The sequence below is a fragment of the Gavia stellata genome, chromosome 9 (assembly GCF_030936135.1).
Source record: "Gavia stellata isolate bGavSte3 chromosome 9, bGavSte3.hap2, whole genome shotgun sequence".
Taxonomy (NCBI): domain Eukaryota; kingdom Metazoa; phylum Chordata; class Aves; order Gaviiformes; family Gaviidae; genus Gavia; species Gavia stellata.
Window position 1 is genome coordinate 35,884,741 of NC_082602.1, and position 22,159 is coordinate 35,906,899.

Sequence of the window (22,159 nt, forward strand, 5' to 3'; positions counted from 1 at the left end):
CTCTAGCTTACTATGTGCAGCAGAATAACAATGCTGTAAAGCTGTGAAAATTTTTATTTTGTGTGTAGCAAATAAAATGGAGTTAGTTCTGTAATATGTGAGAAAGATGTATTTCTGAAGAAAAAAAAAGGTTTTTTCAGCTTGTATTCCTAGAAGTTTTAAAAATCTGGTAAGAACTTGCAAATTTACAAGATTACTACAGAAAAAGACTGGAAATCTTAAGTAATTTTCTTTAGTTCAGTAAGTCAGGAACTAGTGATCTGGCATCAACTCTGTTCGTAAGGTAATACATTGAATGGAGTTTTTTCCAGAATGATTCTTGTGAGCCTGAAGTGAGACCTCTCACTTCAAACTCTGACCTCAGCATAGATAGGTGTAGTGTCCCAGGACTCTGGCATTGATCATTGGACTAATACTCCTGGAAAGGAGAGTTCAGGCACTGATTTTAGTGGTGTTTTCTTTTGTTCTGTTTTTGGGGTTTTTTTGGTTTTTTTTCAGATGGTTAAGACTTGAATGCGACAATGAGGCAATTTATAAGACTTTGGATTTCAACATCTTTCTTTTGTGTAGACACAGCCTCACCAGTTCCTGGGTGGCTGCAGGCAGATCACTGAAAGGCACAGAAAAGACAAATTATCTTGATTCCAATGCCTATCGTCATTTTGGTTCAGACCAGCTGGAAATAGTCTAAAGCCTAAATTCTTCAAAGGACCTCCACTCCTCTGCTGGAAGAAGCAAGGTCTTTATTGCCGTGTGGAGATGGCAGAGGCAAAGTCTGGTCTGCACCAAGAACAAGGAGAGGAAGGTGGTTGCTGAATTGTTAGGCACTGGCAAATTTCTGCTGGCATATGACTTTGGCTTTGTAATCTCCTCAGGTTTTCAGATCTAGCTTCTTTCTACATAGTGTATCTAAAAAACAGCCTCTCTTATTCATCTCTGCAAATACCTATCTAGATTTTCAAGTTTTAATCCTACCATTACTTATTTCAACAGCTTTCTTCTGTTCTTGTCAAGTCCTTCCTTCTTCTCATCGTTCTACCTATATGAACTACCGCAAAATTTACTTCCCCATCTTTCCATGCATGTCTCTACCAGCTACCCATACTCTAATCGCATCAGACCGACATCACTTCTAAAGCTTTCCACAGTCTGTTTCACTCCCATCTTCATTCCTAGCACCTACAGGCAGTAATGCAAGTTCTGCTTCTGACTACGGGATCTCATATCCCAGACCAGTTTACCTGTTTTTGAAGGAAAGTCCTTTGTGTCTCCCCATATTCATTTCTCCTACAACTCTCATGCTGCAAAAAGATTTCTCCATAAACTCTAAAAGATAACTAATGTACTTTCTTAGATCTCTCTTCAAAACTTTCCTTCACTGTGATGTTTACAAAATATTCATACAGTTTTGGCAGTTCAGTCTATTACTATTTAGTCTATTACTAGACTATAATTTAGTCTATTAGTATAACTGACCAGACAAACCAGAAGTGCTTCTCTGTTTCTTTATACCATCCTTTTGCATCCATCGTGGTTTGTGTTAGACTATACTCTCTGGAGCAAAGAGCGTCTTGTCTCTGAGACCACACAAAGCCAACACAGAGGAGTCTATGTATGCTTTTGTTATGTGATTTTTTCAACACTGGAGAAAGTACTTTAATTTTAATTAATTTATTCCATTCAATTCCATTTTGATTTCACTCTATTATTAGATATGCAGGAAGTTGAGCAGATGTGTATTAGCTTAGCCAATTTATCAACATCAGCAAACAAATCAGTCAAAAAATAAAAAGCATTAAAGTCCTTTTTCATCTGCACTACTCAAAGATTCTGCACAAAGCAGTGGACACAGGAAGGTGGGAAGCAGCTTCCACCACCAAGATTGCTGTGGGCCATGCTTTGGAATTCGGATCAAGCACAGCTCTGTCACTTGGGTAACAGCACCCTGTTCACCCTGGTTGGCACCCCCCCCGCCCCCCCACTACGCGACATAGTCAGGAGGCTATAAAACTATGAAAACTATGAAGGCTTTGAAGCCACTACTTTAGACTGGGATTGTATCTGCCCTTATCTGAAGTTGCTTCTTAAAGGTGTTGACAGTCCAGGGCTGATGGGAAGAAAGATTTGAAGTTTCCCACTAACTTAATTACCATACCCCAAAGTAGATTTTCATAAAGATTTTACTTCATGAAGACATTTCTCACAGGCTTCTCTCAGGAGCAACAAACTGGAATGCTCAACGATGTTAGAAAAAACGACACGTCATTGGGTTAGTCTCAGAGAAATGGAAAGTGGAAAGATAAAAGTATTGCCAGGATACCAAGTAAATTATTTACAATTCTTTTCATACTGCATTTGTGTTCTATGGGCAAAGCTGCTAGTGAAAGTACCAACAAAGTAAAACCCTGAAGAACAGTTCTGAGAGGAGGAAGTTAACTAGTATGACAGACAGACCATGCCCAGGAATATTTCAGCAGACCCTATCATGTGATTGAATTTTGCTCATCAGTTTTGATATGTTGTCAAAGGTTTTGATATGTTGTCAAAGTCACTGACAAGTACTTATCTGCAGAGCAATCTTTTAATTAACTTCTTTTTTCTTTAACATAACTCCATCTGTTCTTACAGCTAATGGCCTGTTAAAAGATGTTTAGCACTATCTCAATTTTCAGAATGCATCGATAGCCAAAGCCTCTATTACTGCCCTAATCACTAACTGCTTATTTATTTCCAAGTAAATGACTGGCCACTGGTTAATAATAAACACATCAGAATCCTAATAAGTCTCTCTCATTTATAAGATGATGCCACATCTTCTGAGTTTTTCAAATTGAACAGGCAACAAAAATGAAAAATCTGCTCTGAGGCATGAGTAATTTAGGCAAAACTGGTAATTTATAAAAGCAAGAATACTTGACAAACATGACCTTTTATCCATGAATGTTGTCTGAGTGTTGCTATGCAATTATTTTTTTCTGAAGGAACTGGTGTTTTTCAATACATGTTAGGAACTGCACATAAAGAGCCTACCAGCAGTTTATTTCAATATCAAATTTGAGAGTTTGCTGGCACAAGACCTCATTGTTGTCTCTGTATGACTGAAGTGTTTTGAGGTTAAGTAAGGTTGAATCTCACTACACTGGCCAGAAGCAGTAAAGAGTTGGACCTATTTCAACCACCAGACACCCATGATTTGCCATCCAAAACAATAAAAAGTTATTATCGTTCCTATGATTGCTTTTTTAAGTTATTAACTGTTAGACACTTTTTTAGATTTATCTCTGTGTATAAAGAGTTAAGAACTTTGTTTAGTTTGTCTGTCTTCTCTTCTTCATTCTCCCACTGTTAACAAAAGTATTAGACGTCAGAGGAGAAGGGAATGGAAAACAATACACTTTAAAACCATTTGAAAACACTCAAGAACTTGGGACAACCACATAATGCAAAACAGGGAAAAATCCTCTAAAAATATCAATTAATATTTTCTGATACTTTACAAAAATTTTGCTACTTTTTGTGAGCATCTCTTTTTTTCCTTTTTTTCAGGAAAAAAAATAAATCTGATTATAGGAAGCTCTGCAATGTAATGGGTATGAATACTCAGAAATCCTTTTCATATTGCAGAGACTTGGAAGGTCAGAGCACATAGCACAGAGCACCTAGCACCCTCTCCTGAAGTAGCACTCGCTGCTGTTCTATAGTGTGTTTTCATAACCTGGAACCGGCATATTTATTAGGTGAATTTTTTATTTTCTTAAAGGGAGGGAAAAGTAGTTCAAAAATTGCCGAACATGATGAACAAACTAGTGTGAGGTAATGTTTCAGAAATTTTCTGACATTACAGACAATATTAAAAGATGACCGTTTCCAGTGACTATTTTATTGCCCCAGGCAGCAATGCAAGTCGCACTATTTCCCCCAGTTGTTTACTGGATCTGGTTATCGCCCTCAGTTTCTATGTCGGAAGTCCCACTCCTGATAAATCACAACCTACTTAACTGACATAATTATGGGCAGTATTATAGAAAGCTGGTTCAAGAGGAATAAAGCACACCATCACTCCTATTGCTCTTTTTTAAATTCACTGTAACTTCATTAAAAACTCATATTACTGACTATTGTAGAGAGTAAAGAAGTAAGAAGGAAACTGATTTTACTGTTGAGAAATAGCTTCCTTAGAGCTAGCAACTACTTAAACCTCAAATGACTATAAGCTCACAGCAGGTCCAGTGCATTTCAACGTGTAGCAATGTTTTAATTTCCTTAAACCACAGGACATAAGCCACAATTCCAGTAGTGTCTGGAGTGAGATATTCTGTGCTGATAATAATGCAAAGTTTTATATCCTGCAGTTTCCAAACGCGTGGTATGCCACAGGAATTTCACAGAATCGAGATGATGATGCCCCTTTGGTTTGCAGTATCCTTACTGTATTATGTTTTGTCAGTAATATTTTTGACCATTCTATGCTGGCAAATCACTAAGTATCTATTCTACATAATGTAAAAAAAAAAAAAATAATGTACATCTCATCTACTTCAAGATGTTTAAGGTGTTTCTGCTGTTCATTGTATTCTTCAGATTCACTGACAGATTGTTAAACTAAATCTGCCAGTTTGTTTCTTAACAAAAGCACTGGATGCCTTTAAGCTTCTCCAGCCCTTTCACTTTCCTGTATTGATTCTAATGTCCTTTCTTTATGCATTCATCTGACTGGAATCTAAGGGAAGAACAATTATTTGATCGGTTTTGTTCACGCGCAGAATAACAAATATAATTATCTGAAAGGCAGCAATGTGTTAATTGTGAACTACATATAGTCTGTAAAGCAGAATGTATTTAACATTTGTATTGCTTATTTTATGTTAGAAGATAAAACTCTCTAGTCGCTAATGCTTGCTGGAGGAGTTGTGAATTTTACACTTTTTAGCCTTTATAGATAAGATTTCCATAATGCTTCAGCAACAGATGATACCAATACATTGTAAAAACAAGACAGACAATTTACAGACCTATCATTACTTGTAAACTTACCTGCTTTTACGTCCTGGTTGAATCGACAGTATTTCGAATGCTCGAGCAGGGGTAGGCATTGCTCAATAGGCGTCCAGACGTACGTCTCTGGACACAACAAGTCAGAGGGCCTGTACTGACCCTGGAAAGGAGAAAAGGGGAAAAGAAAGAAAAAGAGAGTAGTCATATCAGCGGCACAAGAACACTCTGGCTACAACTTTCCAGATTTTCCTATGAACAAGGAATAGTTTTAATCTCATCTACACCAAATGAGTCAGAAACGGCTTCACTGAATTCACAGGCTTACTCCTTTAGTAATGTCAGCACCATCTCAGGAATACAAACTTAACCTTGGCACTTGAAGAAAAAGTAAAATTAACATAACACATTTTTACAGTATCCAAGATGAACTAGAAAAGTTTTGGCTTTGCTTACTGCAACTCCGTATTTAAGTTATCCTCTAGAGTTCTGCTGAGCTGGTGCCGACACCAAAAAACTCAGCACCTCCAAAAGCAGCTTGTCCAAAGTGTTGGTCATTCTAGCAAATAATGGGAGACCCAAAAAAAAAAAAAAATTCTAATAGAAAAAAACACTTAACACTAAGCAGGATGCGATTTCTATTGCATTAGTGATGAAGCATTTTGTTCATTGCTACTTAAATACTAACATTTCTTTTTAATTCATGGAGTTTTTCCTGGAATAGCTTACAGGTAATGATTAATGAAATTCTACCATTTTTCATTGATTTATTAAAAAGATATTCTTTGCAGACATTCCCAGAAACTAAACAGCCATAATTATTTTCCCTTCAGCCACACAGAAAATCACCGCCTCAGCAATAACCACCTCCTCTAATCAGATCGTCATTTGATTTAGAATAAGATTATTCATCGGCCTATAAAACTTACATCAAAAAAATCCATCTTTAAGCCATTATTCGTTTAATCCATATCCGCTCAATATTCAGAGCCATATGGTGGCAATATCAAATTAATTTTTAAACTGAAAATTCATTACACATATCAGCATGAAAATCAGACATACAATAAATAGAATGAGTAAGTTTAAGGATCTCAATTATAAAGGTCTTGAGGCAACAGTTAAAAGACTGGGTGTTGTAAGAAACCACACTGCAGTCGATGCAATTAAGAGTTCTTCATATCAATACTACTAAATAGGTAATGAAGATGTTCATCTTGATATGAAGTTGGTTTTTTTTTAACATCTACTATGAAAGAAAATGCAAAGTGGTCTCAAATGAAGCTGACCAATGTTTGGGAAGGGATGTAGATAACTCCTGTGACTAGTCTGGTGATAAAGATGTACTTTAAAAAGTCACATTCAAAAGCTCTGCTATTTTTTTTAGACACACCCAGTTTTGGAGAATCAGAAGGACCATTTTTTGAATGTTTGCAGAGATTCCCAATTCCTTTTATTCTCTTACTGTTCGACTCTTCACAATATTTATAGCAGAATTAGCTTTTTTCCATTATGTATTTCCCACCAACTTTAAATTGTTGAGCAAGAAATAAAAAAATTGTGTCTCATAAAAACAAAGTCATAACTGTCCACTAAAAAAAAAAAAAGCTTTATGCTGAACCTTGTCTAATACCTGATGTATCATTCCAAAATGAGTCTGTATGACTCTGATTTTCTCATTTGAAAACCATTCAGGCCTGACTTGTTACTACCGTTGTTCATTTTTGGGTTTTTTTTTTTAATTAAATGCAAATTTCTATATTAAGTTAAAACAATATTCCTCCAATTCCATGCAGAAGCTTAAACCTCAAGGCCTTAGAAAATCCTCTAAAGCCAGAGAATGGAAATGACATTATTAAATAAACCGCTTTGAAATGTTACGCTATCTAAACAGAAATAGTTGAAAGGTATGTGAAGGTAATGCTTAAAGAACACTTTTAGTCACCATTACTCAGATGAAACAATTTAAGGACTTAGGGAAAGAATACGCCTTTTCAGACAGATTTTTAAAAAATTAGAACATAATTACTTGTTGATTTAAAGACATTTTCTCAACTGGCCAAGAAGGCAGGAATAGCCAAGTAACCCATCTTTCAGAGCTGTCGCGTAAGCACAGAAAGTACAAGGTGGCAGTTTAGTCTTTCCTAGTTGCACGGGAACACTCACGTTATGATTAAAGATCGCTCAGTCACTTACAGTTTTCCTAGAAATTACTGCCCCTACATCTTAAAATATATCACATTTATGAATGCCACGCGTTAAAATCATATCACTATACAGCCCTATTCTACACCTCCCAATTACTTCTATAATGTCATATTCTGTCATAAAATGGGATGTATAAAATTAACTGCATTGCAGCATTACTAGTTTGGTTATAACAAAAAAGAGCTTCTTTAGTACTGAGCAAAACAGTAAAGAGAAGATTTGATTATCCAATCCATCACTGTAGATTCAGTATTTATTTTAGGCATCAAAATACCCTACTTAGGAGGGAAAAAGGAAGAAATAGTTCCAAGGTGACTTCCTTTAGATGTTTTCTTCCCCCAAAATTTAGGATCTTGTTAATAAACTTCCCTGAAGATACATGAGGCTGCGGTGATGACACATCATTGACCAGTGACACGCAATGTAATTAGAGGTAAAAATTAAATAAGTCATTGATGCTTTTCAATACCCTCCCATTCTAAAAATACTTTCAAACTTACTAGAAGTAAGATATTTCTCCTGTAAAGGCATTTTATTTACACTACTGGTTAAACCCACATCCCATGACTCATTCCTTGGAGGAAGTGGGAACATGGAGACACACTGAGGTGAGTTTCCCAATGAACCGCATCAGCACTGTGTCTATATTGGTAGAATTAAAAAGGGAATCCACAGAATCTGTTAAATCAAATGCAATAGTTTCTAAGGGCTTTTCCCTTTTTCCCCCCTTCCCCTAAGCACTTACTCTCAATTTACTTTCTTTCTTAAAAATGTTTAAAACCTCAATATGAAAATAAACAACAAAGAATCCACCTCACTTTTCCTTTTTTTCCCCTCTCCCCTTATTCCTGGGCTGTGAAAAAATCTGAACCTGAGAACCCAGCTAGATTCTGCCTCATGTACAGGAGCACCTGTACTTCAAGAAAAGTGTTCAAATTTCATTACACACTCTAAAATGATTACATCATCTAAAAAAAATTGCTTCTAAGCATACTATTTATATTCCTTCCTACTCTTAATATTGCTGATTTGCAGTATACACCCAACATAAATCCAAAATCGAAAGGGGATCTCTTGAAGGGAGCTGCTGCAGAGCTTTTTACCACAGTAGAACAACTTCATCAGATTTGCAAAACTGTTTTTGAAAATCATTTCTCTTTGGCTTCAGATTAAATTAGCATACACTTCAGAAGTAATTCTGTCTATGGTAAAATTCCACAACTGAAAACATTTTGCTTTCTTTTATCTCATGATATAAAAGCTCTTGCACAGTAGCGCTGTTTATGCTGTCCACACCATCTTGGGAATACTTAACAAGACTTTCAACAAAAAGTATCATCTTACAGACCATCCCCAAGCACTTGTCTTATGTTTCAGCTTCTTAAATCCACTACCACCTGCTGATGAAATGCACTCTGTCAATATACAACAACTGCACATATTTCTGTCTATGCATCTACACTTTCTCAAGAAATAACCAAGACGATGTAAAATGTGCTATTTTGAGATGTTTTTGAAAATAAAAAATACATTTGCCTAAAATCTTATAATTTCTGATGCTGTTTAAAATTTTCATGGACATCCAGAAACACCCTGCTTGAGACAGAATATTAACACATTTTGAGCTGTTATAACATAATAGCCACTGCAGGTCATACCAGATGTCCATGGCATAGTCAAATATCCCGTCTCTGATGGCCATCAATAGAAAATACTCAGTGAAGACTAAAAGAACAGTATAAGCATATAAAGTTACCCTGCCAGTACTCTCTTGACCTCTAACAGTTTGCAATACAGATCCTTCCACAACCAGATAACTTCAGTAATAATGCATTTTGCCATTCGATAATCCTAAACAACTGCTTTGATTTACTTCAATCTCCAAACTGTAGTTCTGTTTGATGACCGTTCCTACCTCTACTACAGAAATGCAGTGGACAATCGTTGCCTTATCACCATGCCACTCATGATTTTACGGACAAATATGGTACCTCCATCAGTTTGAAGGGACCTAAATTCTTTACTGCATCCTCTAACATAAGGTATTCCGTACCTTTAACCATGCTAGTCAATCTGTCCTCTTTGCAATTTTGCTTTCTCTCCTTTGAAACAGGGGTAAATGGCCACAGGGCAAAAACATCCAAACTGCATTGTTCAAGGAGCAGGAGAGCACAAGGTATAACAAAGATATAAAGAAAACCAAAAGAAAAAAATTGCATCTTTATAAATATCTGACTAATTTATCAAATGGCTTGATGAAAAAGCAATACTGAAAATTAGTATAGCTAAGAAATTCCTGAGTACATAATTTCTTCTACCAAGTCAACACATTGCAATATAAATGTGACCGTTTGTTTAATAAAAAATACCTCCAAGACATTTTATTTTCACTAATGTTTGGGGCATTTTTCCTCCTATATAATATAAAAGAAAGAGCCTTTAAGGTGCTTTCCCTTATACTATTAGACATGATGCTTTTTAATTGGAAACTTCTGGAAATATATTTTACAGTGAGGCTGCCAAGCTTGAATTAATACTTCACACCATGATATTTTTTGTTTTACAGTTTCCAAATCAGAATCGACCAGAACTTCTCTGAACTTTTGTTCCACAGGAAGGCCAAAGGTTTTAATGAGACTTTAGTCTGGAGATTACTTTTTAAATATTTTGTAAAATCTGAGGGATTTGGTAAGCACTTGAGATGAAAAACACCAGCAGAGTTTGTTTTTGTAGTCTAAGTAAAATTTAAAATGTAAAACTACCAAGAAAGAGAACAGCCTCAAAAACCGAAGAAGGTCAAGCACCAGTAGCACTGAAAAAACAAAATCGGAAGGTTAAACACACATTTAATTCTTTTATCAGGTACAGTTTACATCTGTATTCTATTTTTTCACAATAAACCCATTGATCTTTTATTAAAAGTGAATTAAGACTCCCTTCATCTCCATTTCCAGCCAGCTGCTTAAAAAGAAGCTCTCAGACTACGTAAACAAAGTAACCCCAAATTATCAACAGCAATCCATTAGAGCAAGGCAGCACCGCCCGAGAAAGAGCGCGCCAGACTACAGGTTTATTAAATTCAGCCTATTCAATGAAAGACAACCCCGCTGGAATCCCATCAGCAAAGTACTACAGCAGACCCTTGCTCCCTGATTTCATTACATAAACAGAAATAGACTTTATCGATCCCCAGGAGAGTCCTCTGCAAGTAACTCTAACTGCTGTGTTTTCACAGACGGAGGTTGGACCGTGCCACGCTGCGCCCGCGCAGTGAGCCAGCGCCGGCGGGGACGAAGAGCTGGACATCTGAATCCGCTTTTGCTTCCAACCGTCTGCAGTCGCTCACATGGGGTCCATCTGTGGAAGGCCTGAAAGACTTGAAAAAAACAACAAAAAACCCCACCCCAAAACAACCCACACAAATTCACTCCCTCCTTGTAACCACCATTTTTTTTTTAATCTTTTTAAACAAACAAAAAAAACTCCAAGATCAATAGAGACAGAATAAATCAAGCAGCTTTATTTATCAATGAGAGATTCATCATCAAAAGTATTCAGCATACAAGTATGTACCAAAAAGAAGTTAAATCAGCCAATGTATAGTTTGTGGGTAACTCAATGAATAAGTAACAAGTTGGATTTAACCATGGAGCCCACGCTTGCACGTGCAAGCTGACTGCCTGATGCTCCAGTGCCAGTATCACGCGAGCTGATTTTAGCCAAACTGCAAACTTTGAATTAATTACGTAATCAACATTTTTAGGATCCCAGAGCTGCATTCTTGAGAGCTTAGCCACCTTTCTGTTTTATTAAAGAATAATGCATTGTAATCCTTAAAAAAAATGTTACGAATAATAACCAAACTTCATTTTGTAGCTCATAGAACTCAAACTACTTCAGAGAAGTATATGAAGTGCTAGTCCTTCCTCTTCAAAAAGCTGTGCTGATTCTCATTCTTTTAGTTACATTATCACAGGCACAAATCCTGTGTAATGGGAATTTTACAGGCCAGCCAGGGAGCTGTAACATGCTTCCCAATGCATCTCAAACATAGAAACTCAGAGTAAATACCCACCTGCTCCTATATTGGTTTGTTTCCCATAAGTGAAATATAAACATCACTTCAAGTTGTATTTTGAAAAGAAGCGTACCAACACTTTTTAGTTCAGTTATTTTGTTACGACATTACTTTATGTTGTTTTGTTTTTAAAGGTGCCCCAACAATCTTTAAACTGACTGACCAAAGCAATGAAGTCATTTGCCAACTTTCACCTCTTTTCTGTTTATTTCCCATTTCAATGTAAAGTATTAACAGAAATAACTAATGATAAACTGTTTCCAAGGAGAAAATAGTTATGGCACTTGTTTCCTACATGTCTTACAACTAGTAGGAAACAAATTGTTTCCTACAAATATTGACTACACATTTATACTTAGCTGTTCTTCACTCAATATAAAAAATGTTTACTGTTTCAGAAGGTTTTCATAGTGTCCCTCAGATAAACAAAATATCTCAGGTAAGTGTAAAACAGATTAAGATAATGAGTAAAAGACAAAAACTAATACAGACAAGATTCACGCTCAATATCCTACAACTATCATGCCCTTATTTGGCCTTTACCTGTCTGCATGCTCTTAACCCACCACTAAAAAGGAATTAAATTAAATTTATCTTAAATTTCACTCAGATTTAAGGTAAATTTCAGCCCTTTATTTGCCTATGGTGATCTGCACAGAAGCACTTACAAAGAAATACTTCCCCCCCTTGAAATACTTTCAGAAAGTATTATCGTTTCTTTGTTTTCCCAACACATGCTATTCCTAGGAATTCTGCTATCTTCGTAACTCAGTGTACAATCTAAATGGCTGCTTTCACCTTGTCCTCTTTCATAAAAATAATCTCAAATATTTAACACTTTCTAGCTTGCTTTTGATACCGGAAAATGGCCAATAAGTGTCTGAAAAGGCTGATGGACTGCTAGAAAAAAAATTTGCTTTCCACTGAGAAAAAAGGAGAAAATTTGGGACAGGTTTTCTTTTTTTTTCCTTTCCCCTTTAGTCTCTAACTCTGTCCAACTATTCTTCCTCCATTTGTACGCCAATATTATCTTTCCCTCCACTCACGGAGTACAACAAGCTAAGGGAGGCTGTGGATGTTTATGTGACAAGATCCAAGCTATGAAATGCTGCACATTAATATACAAATGTGCCATCAGCAAGATCCAAGAAGCCAACAAAGTGCTGCTTGAGATAACGTATATCAATGACCACACTCAAAGAGATCTCATTATCCTCTCTCACACCACTGTATTAATCAACAAGATAATTCTGGTTTCAAGTTTAAAAAATTAGTATGCTCAAGAGACTTTCACTTCGCTGTTGTGGAGGGCTGCTGCAGAAATGATGTGTGCATGGTGGGCGTTTATCATCTCTGTTATCACCTTGGGATGCAGCTGGCCAGAGCTAAAGATAACGCACAGCTCTGGGCGTACTCTGTCAACCACTTTCAAGCATTGCTCTCTCCTCCAAGACTTCTTGCCAAGAGTTTGTTCTTTTTCATTTATAAAGACCAATAAGTGAGAGTTTTCCATTGCTTGTTCTAAGCAACTAAAGCCACTCTATCTGAAGTCACCATATTAAAGCCGCTATACCTGAAATAAAGCCAGCAATTACGCTTGTACAAAAGAGGAAAAAAATCTGTATATTCAGGAATAACATCATAAAAACTATGCTTTTAACATCTCTTTGATGAATAGACAGACAAACATATATTTAAATGACTACTTAGGAAAAGATAATTTAAAGATAACTTTTGCAGGGGGGCAGTTGCCAGTCTTTTATGTTCATATTCTTTGCATTTTGAGATTTACTCAAGCCAATGGGTGTCTAGTGCACAGCAACATTTCTGAACTTGGACACAAGCCACTAAACATCTATGCCTATTCCCACCCCATACCTGTTCTCACTCATTTTTTTTTCTGGCTAAAAAAGATAGATGGATAGATACACATACACAAACAAGTTCTACACTTACGGTTCTTAGATTTCAGTAACCTTAATCTAAACAGCGAATGCTACTAAGCTGAATTTGCCATGGATATGGTGTTTCACACTGTAGAGACAACAGTACAAAACATTGCAAAATGGTCCCTTGAGGAGCAATAAGCAGCATTATTTACCCTACAACAGCTATTGTACCCTGGTTCCAGACATCTGATGACAGAAACAGCAAGTTTATGGATTCTGAACTGCCCTAAGTTGGCTGACTGTTTATCCAAGGCTGAAATAATAATATCCAAATGACAGACAAGTATGAAGACAACTTCTGAAACTGAGAAACAAAGAGAAATATTAAAAGTACGTAGCTACTCAAAAAAGCTTACATAAAATTAGGGTCACTTTTTAAGCATGTTTGCTAAGAACTTTTACATCATCAAATTATTGATGCATCTTATTTTGCCTTTTTGTATTTCCCAAGGTTCCTTTTTTTAGTATTATTTCCTTTTTTGTTTATCTCTGCTAATCTGTTCTGTACACAATGGCATTTTATTAAAATAGCCTATTGAAACTAAGTTTAGCTTTCAGTGTTGCTACATAAACTTTGTGTCCGGCATACAAAAATAAGAGATGCTGATATGGGACAGTACTTACAGGAAAATCATACTGTACCTTCCTGGCTGGAATTCCAGAGACTGCCACCAAGAATATTAAAACATTGCACAGCTTCAAATATTGCCATTTTATCTCTCTCATTTACTAATATTTAGTATTGGTGATACTAAACTGGCAGAATAATGACATCAACACAAGACTGAAATTTTAAAGAATGTTTCTAATTCAAAGTGTATTTGTACATGTTTAGAGACTGAGGTTCCCTAAGAAATTAAAACAGCCATATGTTCAAAAATTTTATGGGAAAAAACATGATTTTGTGATTTTAAATAAAAGGTATAAAACCAGTTAACATTTACTGGAAATTGCCATTAAACACCCAGTTGGGAACAAGCTAATCAATGATGGTACCACACGGACATACTTCTGAAGCTGGAAGCTAGTATGCATCTTGCTCATAGAGAAGCTACACAAGAATCCCAAAAAAGTAGCGCAGTTTGAGAAACCTTGAGTAGAAAACAATAATAAAGAAGAGTTAAGCTCGTACATTTGATGAATATTAGCTTCTCTGAATTTTAGCCAACTTTTTCAACAACTTAAAAAAATATCAAGTATATTACAGGGAAAAATGTAATACACGCTGCCTTTTTACTTCAAAAAACCAAGATCTTGGGGAATAAAAATCGTATGATTACTAAAAATAGGACTTGTTTACTTTAAATCTGAAGCAGAAAGTCTTAACGAGACCCTAGCATTAAACTTGGAAAGAGAGATTAAAAAAAACTATGACAAAAAGATAAAACCCAAGTAGGGGCCTCAAGAGGAATGCTTCATTAGAGACACATCAAGTATGCTGAGTTAGGTCTGTCTCAAAAGGAGTTTATTTTGGCAGCTGTGAGAAGCAAAAGAAAAAAAAAAGAAAACAGAAAAAGAAGCGAGTGTTTCAGTCTTGTGGATCCCATATCTTTCTCGTGAAGAGTTGCCATAAACTGACAATATTTTTTGAGTTCGTTAAACTAAATGTATGAAATTAAGTACTAAAGTTTATTTTCTTATATTTAGCATAAAGTGAAATAATCACAGGAAAAATATGCACAAACTAATATATCATACTCACGGTTTACACTTACATACACAAAATTGTCACACTGATATCAAATAGCTTTAAACATTCATTAATACCTCTCTAGCTGGAGTCATATCTACAAGAACAGCATTCATCTAAGCAGCTTACAGACATACTCAACAGGAAAGCTAAATTAATGCCCTGTCAAAGAGGCTTCTACTATCTACTATTGAAGTAAAAACACTACAGACTATGTTTATTTAATAGAAAGAAAAAAAAAATAACTAAACACAAAATTAAATTGGTAGAATGTAAATGAAAGTGAGCGTGTTTTAAAATATTTTTCTGTACAACTGCACAGGGAACCAGAAAATTAACATTTCCCAGAACTAAACCACCAGCACAACAGAAATGGGTGTGAGGGCAGTGTGCATAATTTTTTTATTTTTCTTTTTTAAAAACAGTGACCATGATTACGATGTACCAAAAAGTAAACCAATGCAAATTAACTTTTTAATCCTTTGTGATGACTAAAAGAAAACAGGGACTAAACCTGCTACCCTTACTTATATGACTCACTTCAAATCTGGTTTTTCCTCATCTTTTAAAGCAATAATTCTAAAGGATGACACAAGAGGAAAGCAGGTATATTCTACAGGAAGATACAGTATTTACTTTTCAGGTACCGATCAAGTCTCCCATTTCCTCTTTTTATACATGCGTAATACATGCATTACTCTTGCAACTTAACCCAGCTGCAGATTCTCGGCTTCTGGATGAAACTGTTCACTACTGTGCACCGACAGAGCACACAGAAACTTGCCTTTCTTCCTGCCCATGAATTTCTCTGTATTTTTAACCCTTTTGACCATTCTTTGCCTCTATGTCTATCTCCAAATCAAACTCCCCATTACAGCCGTTCTGTTTTGTGGTTACCTCTAAGACCTTGTGGCATCTTCCCCAGCAAGTGCCAGTGCTCATCAGTGTCCAAGCTTTCCCCATCTTTCCTACCATCTCTCCAATGACTCTCCTCAAAGAGTTTTCCCTGGAGCCCCAAACCTTCTCTTCTCCCAGTTCCAGAACTCAACCCTTCATCCCACTCAACCACCCACTCAACCACCAAGCCGCTCAGAGCACAGGCTAGCACTTGCTACGCAGTGCCCCTTCTTCTGCTCCACCTTACCCATCAGATCTATCTCTGCATTATCACCTACACCCATCACACCACCACTGGGAATACTACCTCTGTATAGACTTTCCCAAAGTCTTGCTTCTGCTTTTAACGGGGTTTCCAAGAACTCAGCCAGAAACACACAGAACTTGCCAAAAATCTATCCAGACAAGACTCTGAGGGCAAGAAAATAAGACGTACCCAGGAAAGTCTGGGCTGATGGTAGCCTTATACTGAATAAATAATTTCATACTTCACTTTCATGCCCAGCTATTGACTCAGTGTGTGGAATATTTGAAGACATAATAAATACTAGACTAATTGACAGCTTTTCAAATTGTGAAACACTGATACTCGCGAGTTGAAATATACTCCTAATTAAGAATTCAGATGCGAGACGTTGGCTTTAGATTACGATACATTATGTGGGATTTTCAAAAGCATTTATAGTGTTTATGCAATCAAGTCATGCTGAAAAACAACGTCACTTTAAAAATTGCCACTCCAGCTTTTTTCATTTCTATTTGCTTTCATACATCTAAGAATAAGAAATAATATTCTGAATTGATAATTCAGAACAGTACAAGTTTTTTAACCTTAAGGCTTTCTAGCAATACATGGCACACTTGACATGTTTTTTCAAGTCCAACAATAAAAAAACCTAGTAAAAGCCAAATAATTTACCTTTGTTATTCAACACTGAAATACATGCAACCCGGTACTGAAGAGACAACTTCAACAAGAGTGGTACATACACGCAAATAGGTGTTAACAGTAATCTTAGGACAGTAGGAAAGAGTGAAGTTGTAGGACAAAGCGGAGAAAACAGCACAGGAAAGCTTATTAGTAAAAACTTCATTTCTGCCAGATCTTGACTAAATAATATTAGAAAATTCAAGTTAATGCATCCTTAATAAACACAAAAAGATGTTATTCAGACTAAAAATCTAAAGGAGAAAATAAGGCAATGATAAATCTCAGCGTTTAAGTAGTCACAATTTATATTATCAGGGTAGAGTAACACACCTCTGCCAAAAAAATCTAAACCTACTTGTCTCCCCTACATCTGCAGATTAAAAAAAATGAATAAATAAATAAAAAGGCTCGCTTTACCACAGTATTCCAAGCAGGTGTTAGAACTTAAACCTTAGCAGCAAGGAAAGCAACAGCTACCTGTACAAAGTATCAACAAGTGTCTGTACAAAAATTCTGGAGCATCAAAAAAGTGCAGTTTAAAAGAATTTTCTTGTATTGTCCCTAAAAATGTTTATTTTCACAGTAATTTTTCATTCATGAAATAAGCATTCTAATGTTAGGTCCATTTTGTTTGTCAAGTGTTTGTTAAACAAGCTTGCTTTGTTCACTGGGAGAGGAGAATTTGTAAACAAAGCCACTCTGCGCTCTCCAAGGAGTCCGTTCTCAGCAGGAGACCATCCTCCTTCAGCTTGGGACCATCTCAGCATGTGGAGCTCACAAACCACACGTCTGAACTGAAGCCACTATTGACATCCCCACAACAGTCTCAAAATGAGACAAAAATATGTATTGCAAAAAAGTGCTAAGTTTTGTCACAATAGCAGAGATGCTATGCGGTCTCCAAAACTGGAAATGTGTAAAGCAAAGCAGCCAGGCATCACACCTCCCTTAGAGCGCACGCAAACACCTACTATAAAGAGCCAAAAACCCCCAGCGCTGCAGAAAGCCAAATCTGAACTGCCACCACAGCCTGTACCAGCTTCTGTTCATCTTCACTTGAAACTGAAAAACAGGCTGTAGCTATATTAGTTACCAGAAGAAATATTAAACTGGGAGAACCCCAGAGTTTTTGGGCTTCAATGCATTTGAGTGCCTCTGGGACCATGCTAAATATACGAAAGTGAGGAAAGAATCCAAATATAGAAACACTAAACAAATGTAGAAATAAGACATAGAAAATATGGCTAGATAGAGACATGTATTGAATTTTTGTCCAGCTGTTTTGCGGGGAAGGCTAACTGCCTGAGGACATACTAGAGCAAAAATAATTGTATCCTTTCAACATGTTCTTTTGACATTGACTTGTTTTAGAACTCCTCCTTATGTTAATGAATGCTGTCTCCTTAATTATAAAGAAAATATTAGACTTATAGAACAGGAATTCTTGTCAAATCAGTCCATTCTTATTAGACAAAAGTGAACAAAATGAAATTATAGTAGAAAATTCTGTAGCGGTAATTCTGCATGCAGATTTTGCCTCTGTTAGCAATGTAAATGCACACGTGCATGCTTGTGGCTCTGTACAACTCCCAACACTATTCTCATAGTTGGTTAGAACAGATTCACTATTACGCTTTCACCTGCATTATTACCATTAAAAGGTACACAAATGTCTAATAGCATGTTTAGGAAAACATACAGTTTAACATTATGCATCCCCAAAGTCTTTGAGCTGAAACAGCAACACTTCAGTTTTCTCTTAATGCCAGATGTTTGGAAACTGTTTTCTTTATAATCGCCTTTGCAGAAGAAAACAAGTTTGAAGGTGAATGGGTTGGAATCAGTAACTATACCCTATGCTACGTTAAGTCCTGATCATACCAAAACCTGGTAATTCAAGGGTATATTAAACATACATCCAAGTATAGGATTAGGGGAGTACTAAAATTAGAACTGCACTTATAAAAATCAAGCACTTGGTTGACATTCTAACAGTTTATAACCCTCGCTTTTCAGAGTTAAACTAATTAAGAATTGCCTGGGCAATCACCTTGCTTTATTTTAAAATCCATAAAGCTCCACACTGTATTCATGTGCACGCATATCTTGAAACATGAAGGCAGTTTCATGCACTTCCATGCATTTTTATCACATTTCTACAATAGAGAGCAAAGTATAATAAATACTTGTGTGCTTAGCATCATATGCCAATAAATATTGACACAATAGTTTAATCCAGATGTACACATCCAAAGGACAGCGGCCAAAAATATTTCTAAACTTTTCTGCCTCCTGTTCAGCCTTGGTGGCACCTGAAGCTCTTTCGATGTACAGCAGCTGGCAGTGGGCCCTGAGAGGCTGTCGTGCTGACGAGGCTTGGCAGAAGCGTGGCACATTCCAACTCCACCACCACTCCCTGCAGAAGGTCTCCAGCTGCCCCTTTCGGGAAGTTTTCTGTTGGTACTGCACAGTCCAAGCAACCGAACGCAGCCAGGAGCCAAAGATTTGGCCAAAAACCCAGAAAGAGTTCATAAATCTTGGGGAAGGAACAATATCTGCAGTTTTAAGAGACTCTCAGGAGAAGGTTCACACTAACTCTTGTCTGTTGTTGCTCTGAAGACATGCAACCACCACAGAGGCAAGAGGATTAAAGAAAGCCCATCTTAAGCAGAATTTAGCTTGTAGCACACTAGAGATTTTAGATACTTCTGTGGCAGCTGGCAGCTTTTCCAACTTAATGGGTATTGGCTTGAGGAATGTTAGCATCTTTTTTCTTGGATCATCACACTAACTTCTTCCCACATCACAAGTAAAGAAGGTAAATGTACTATCATTTAAAACTTCATCAGAAGGTGGGGCTGTTAGTACAGGCATTTGAGGACTAGCAAATTTAGTCATCAATGCGATCAGGAAGACACTCAACGCATAGAATTTCTTTACTATTCCCCCACTGACAGAGAATCATTTTGTGCTTATAAATCCATTAAACCATCATCAGCAACAAACAGCAAAACAGATACTGTTCTGAGAAGGAAACAAATTTATCTTCTAAAATAAAGTTTCAGTCAGGGCTTACAAATGGAGCTCTATTAGAAGCACACAATGATCTATGGGAAACACATAAAATACCATCCTGCAATAATTTAGGCTGCACAGGTGTTGTCCTTTGGATCCTTTCTCAATGCCACACCTAATTGAGCAGGAATTGCAGTGGAGCAGCCAAAGCTTCTCCCTGTGGAGACCTTCCCACCTGATCTCCCTGCGCAGCATCCTCAGATTGCCCCAACTGAGAAGCAGGGGCAGGACTTGGGACCGGCTCTCTGGCTCTCAGCCAGCACTATAGCTTTTTACTGTGTCCTCCACTGCCACTGTAAGATATAAACGGAGGATGCAAAGAGTAGCAAGCGCCCCAAAATATACTGTAATATCTCTCTGCTTTCCTCTCCTTTCCCCTGAATGGAAGATAATGAAAAACAATTAATAGCAAGCCACACGATGCCAACTGGTAAAGACTGAAATGGAAAAAATGTAAAAAAAAAATAAAAAATAAATTAATAAAATAAATCATGGGTCAACTTTACTGACCGTATTAGCACTAAGTAGCCCTTCAGAACACTAGCTTCAATATCTTAAATAAATAAAATCAGTGGAACAAAAAGCTCATCTTGTTTTCTGTCCATTCATAAAACAACACCGCATTTGTGTTGGGATGAACAGAGAATTTGGTTCCTGTGTACTTTTGCTCCACAAACCCATTCTTCTTCAATTAATTACAATGAGGTCATTTTCATACCCTTTTTTTTGTCATTCTAGCTCAGTGCTATTTGTGAAAACATTTTTATTCCAAACGAGAAAGGGGAAGGAAGCAAACAATGTAATATTCCATGAAAAAAGATGATCTACTCCCCTGAAACCTTTCTAGTAAGAATCCCAAAATAATCCTACACATCTAACACAGCAAATAACTACTCTCAATGGTTTCAGTCATTCCTTTTAGAACAGTTCAATTATTCAGTTGAAAACAACTAAACAAAATAAAGTTTTCGGCAGTGTTTAACTCTCAAATGCTAAGTGGAAACCTCAAGGCAGTGTCTGGAAACAGTAAGGGGGGTTTGTGGGTTTGGCTTTTTTTTTTTTGTTTTACATTCAAAAGACAACAGTTCGCCAAGCTCCCAGGTCTCGCTAGGCCTCCCCAATAAGGTAACCTTTGAAAGCCTTTGGGAACTGATTTTATTAGATTAAGAAAAAGCTTTAAAGAAGCTGTAACAAAAATATTTCACTTCTCCACTGACCCTTGTGCGTGGGGCCCTGCTCTGTGCAATCTCTCAGAGCTCCACTGCCCTCATGATAGTCTTCATGAAAACACGGCACCACCCAAGAGCCTGTCAGGCTCCACAAACTCTGACTACTGCCTCTAATACCAATTAAAGAGAGTATAGATATGTTTTTAAATTATTTCCATCTGAGTAACGTTGGTGGCTACCACAGGGTAAAACAAAGTAAGCTCCTCCCCTACTAGTGTTATGCTGGTGGCGTGAAAACACGATGAATTACCATCATCTGCAATCCAGTGCTAACGCGTCTTTGCTCTGGGTTTTGCTTATTCTCCATTCGTTACTTTCTTTGAGCTGCCACTTCCAGCATTTACTATAATACTATAAATAATAATTTACTTTAGTAAGGAAGATAAAACTCATCCAGCAGATCTCCACAGGCACTGTAAGGAACAACCATAAAACCCTCAATGTTTTGTCCTCATTTAATGCAATATTCTCTCCTGAAAGAAAGAAAATTGCAACTTTTAACAGAGGCTTAGCTAAACCAGAAGGAACAGCAGAGATTCAAGAGCATATACACATGTGCTTTCCTAGTCACGTAGTCACAAACCTTGACACTAAAAATAACTCATCCCACGTCCTAATTTAGCCCATTCTGAAAACTTTGTACCAGCACAATTCCCATTTTTTCTCCTTTCCACCCTTTCTCCTTGCCTCCAGAGTCTACTATCTTCTTTAGTACAATGAAAGCAGTAACTCACGTTATATAAACAAATGGTAGAAGCTGACATCAGCATTTGAGGGCCTTAGACAGAAGGCCTAATTTTAGACATCATTCTCTAGGACAGAAATGCAGACGTGACGGTAGCCATCAGGTTTAGAAAGAAGGGTGTTGAAAAAAAAACACCAAACATGTTTTTTTATGTGCATGGTAGGTAGGACAAAATGCAATATTCTTTCGAAGAAAAGTTCAGGTCACACATGAAGAAAAAAAATTCAATGGGAAGACTAATAAAGCACAGGAATATATAGGGATATAACCATCAACGCACAGAGACATGTATAAGCTTACTGAAGGAGACTTTTGGTCCACATATGTCCAACGGGTCTTAAAAGTTAACACAAATATACTTGACC

At 36.8% G+C, this 22,159-nt stretch overlaps 1 protein-coding gene across 3 annotated transcripts in view; it reads right to left on the minus strand.

Annotated features, from left to right (window-relative positions):
* The window catches only part of ATE1 (arginyltransferase 1), an 84,716-nt gene that overhangs the window by 16,420 nt on the left and 46,137 nt on the right, over positions 1-22,159 (minus strand). For all 3 annotated transcript variants that reach the window (XM_059820992.1, XM_059820991.1, XM_059820990.1), the window contains exon 11: positions 5,035-5,155. In XM_059820992.1, coding sequence (XP_059676975.1) covers positions 5,035-5,155 — 121 coding nt within the window. The remainder of the gene's footprint in view (positions 1-5,034; positions 5,156-22,159) is intronic.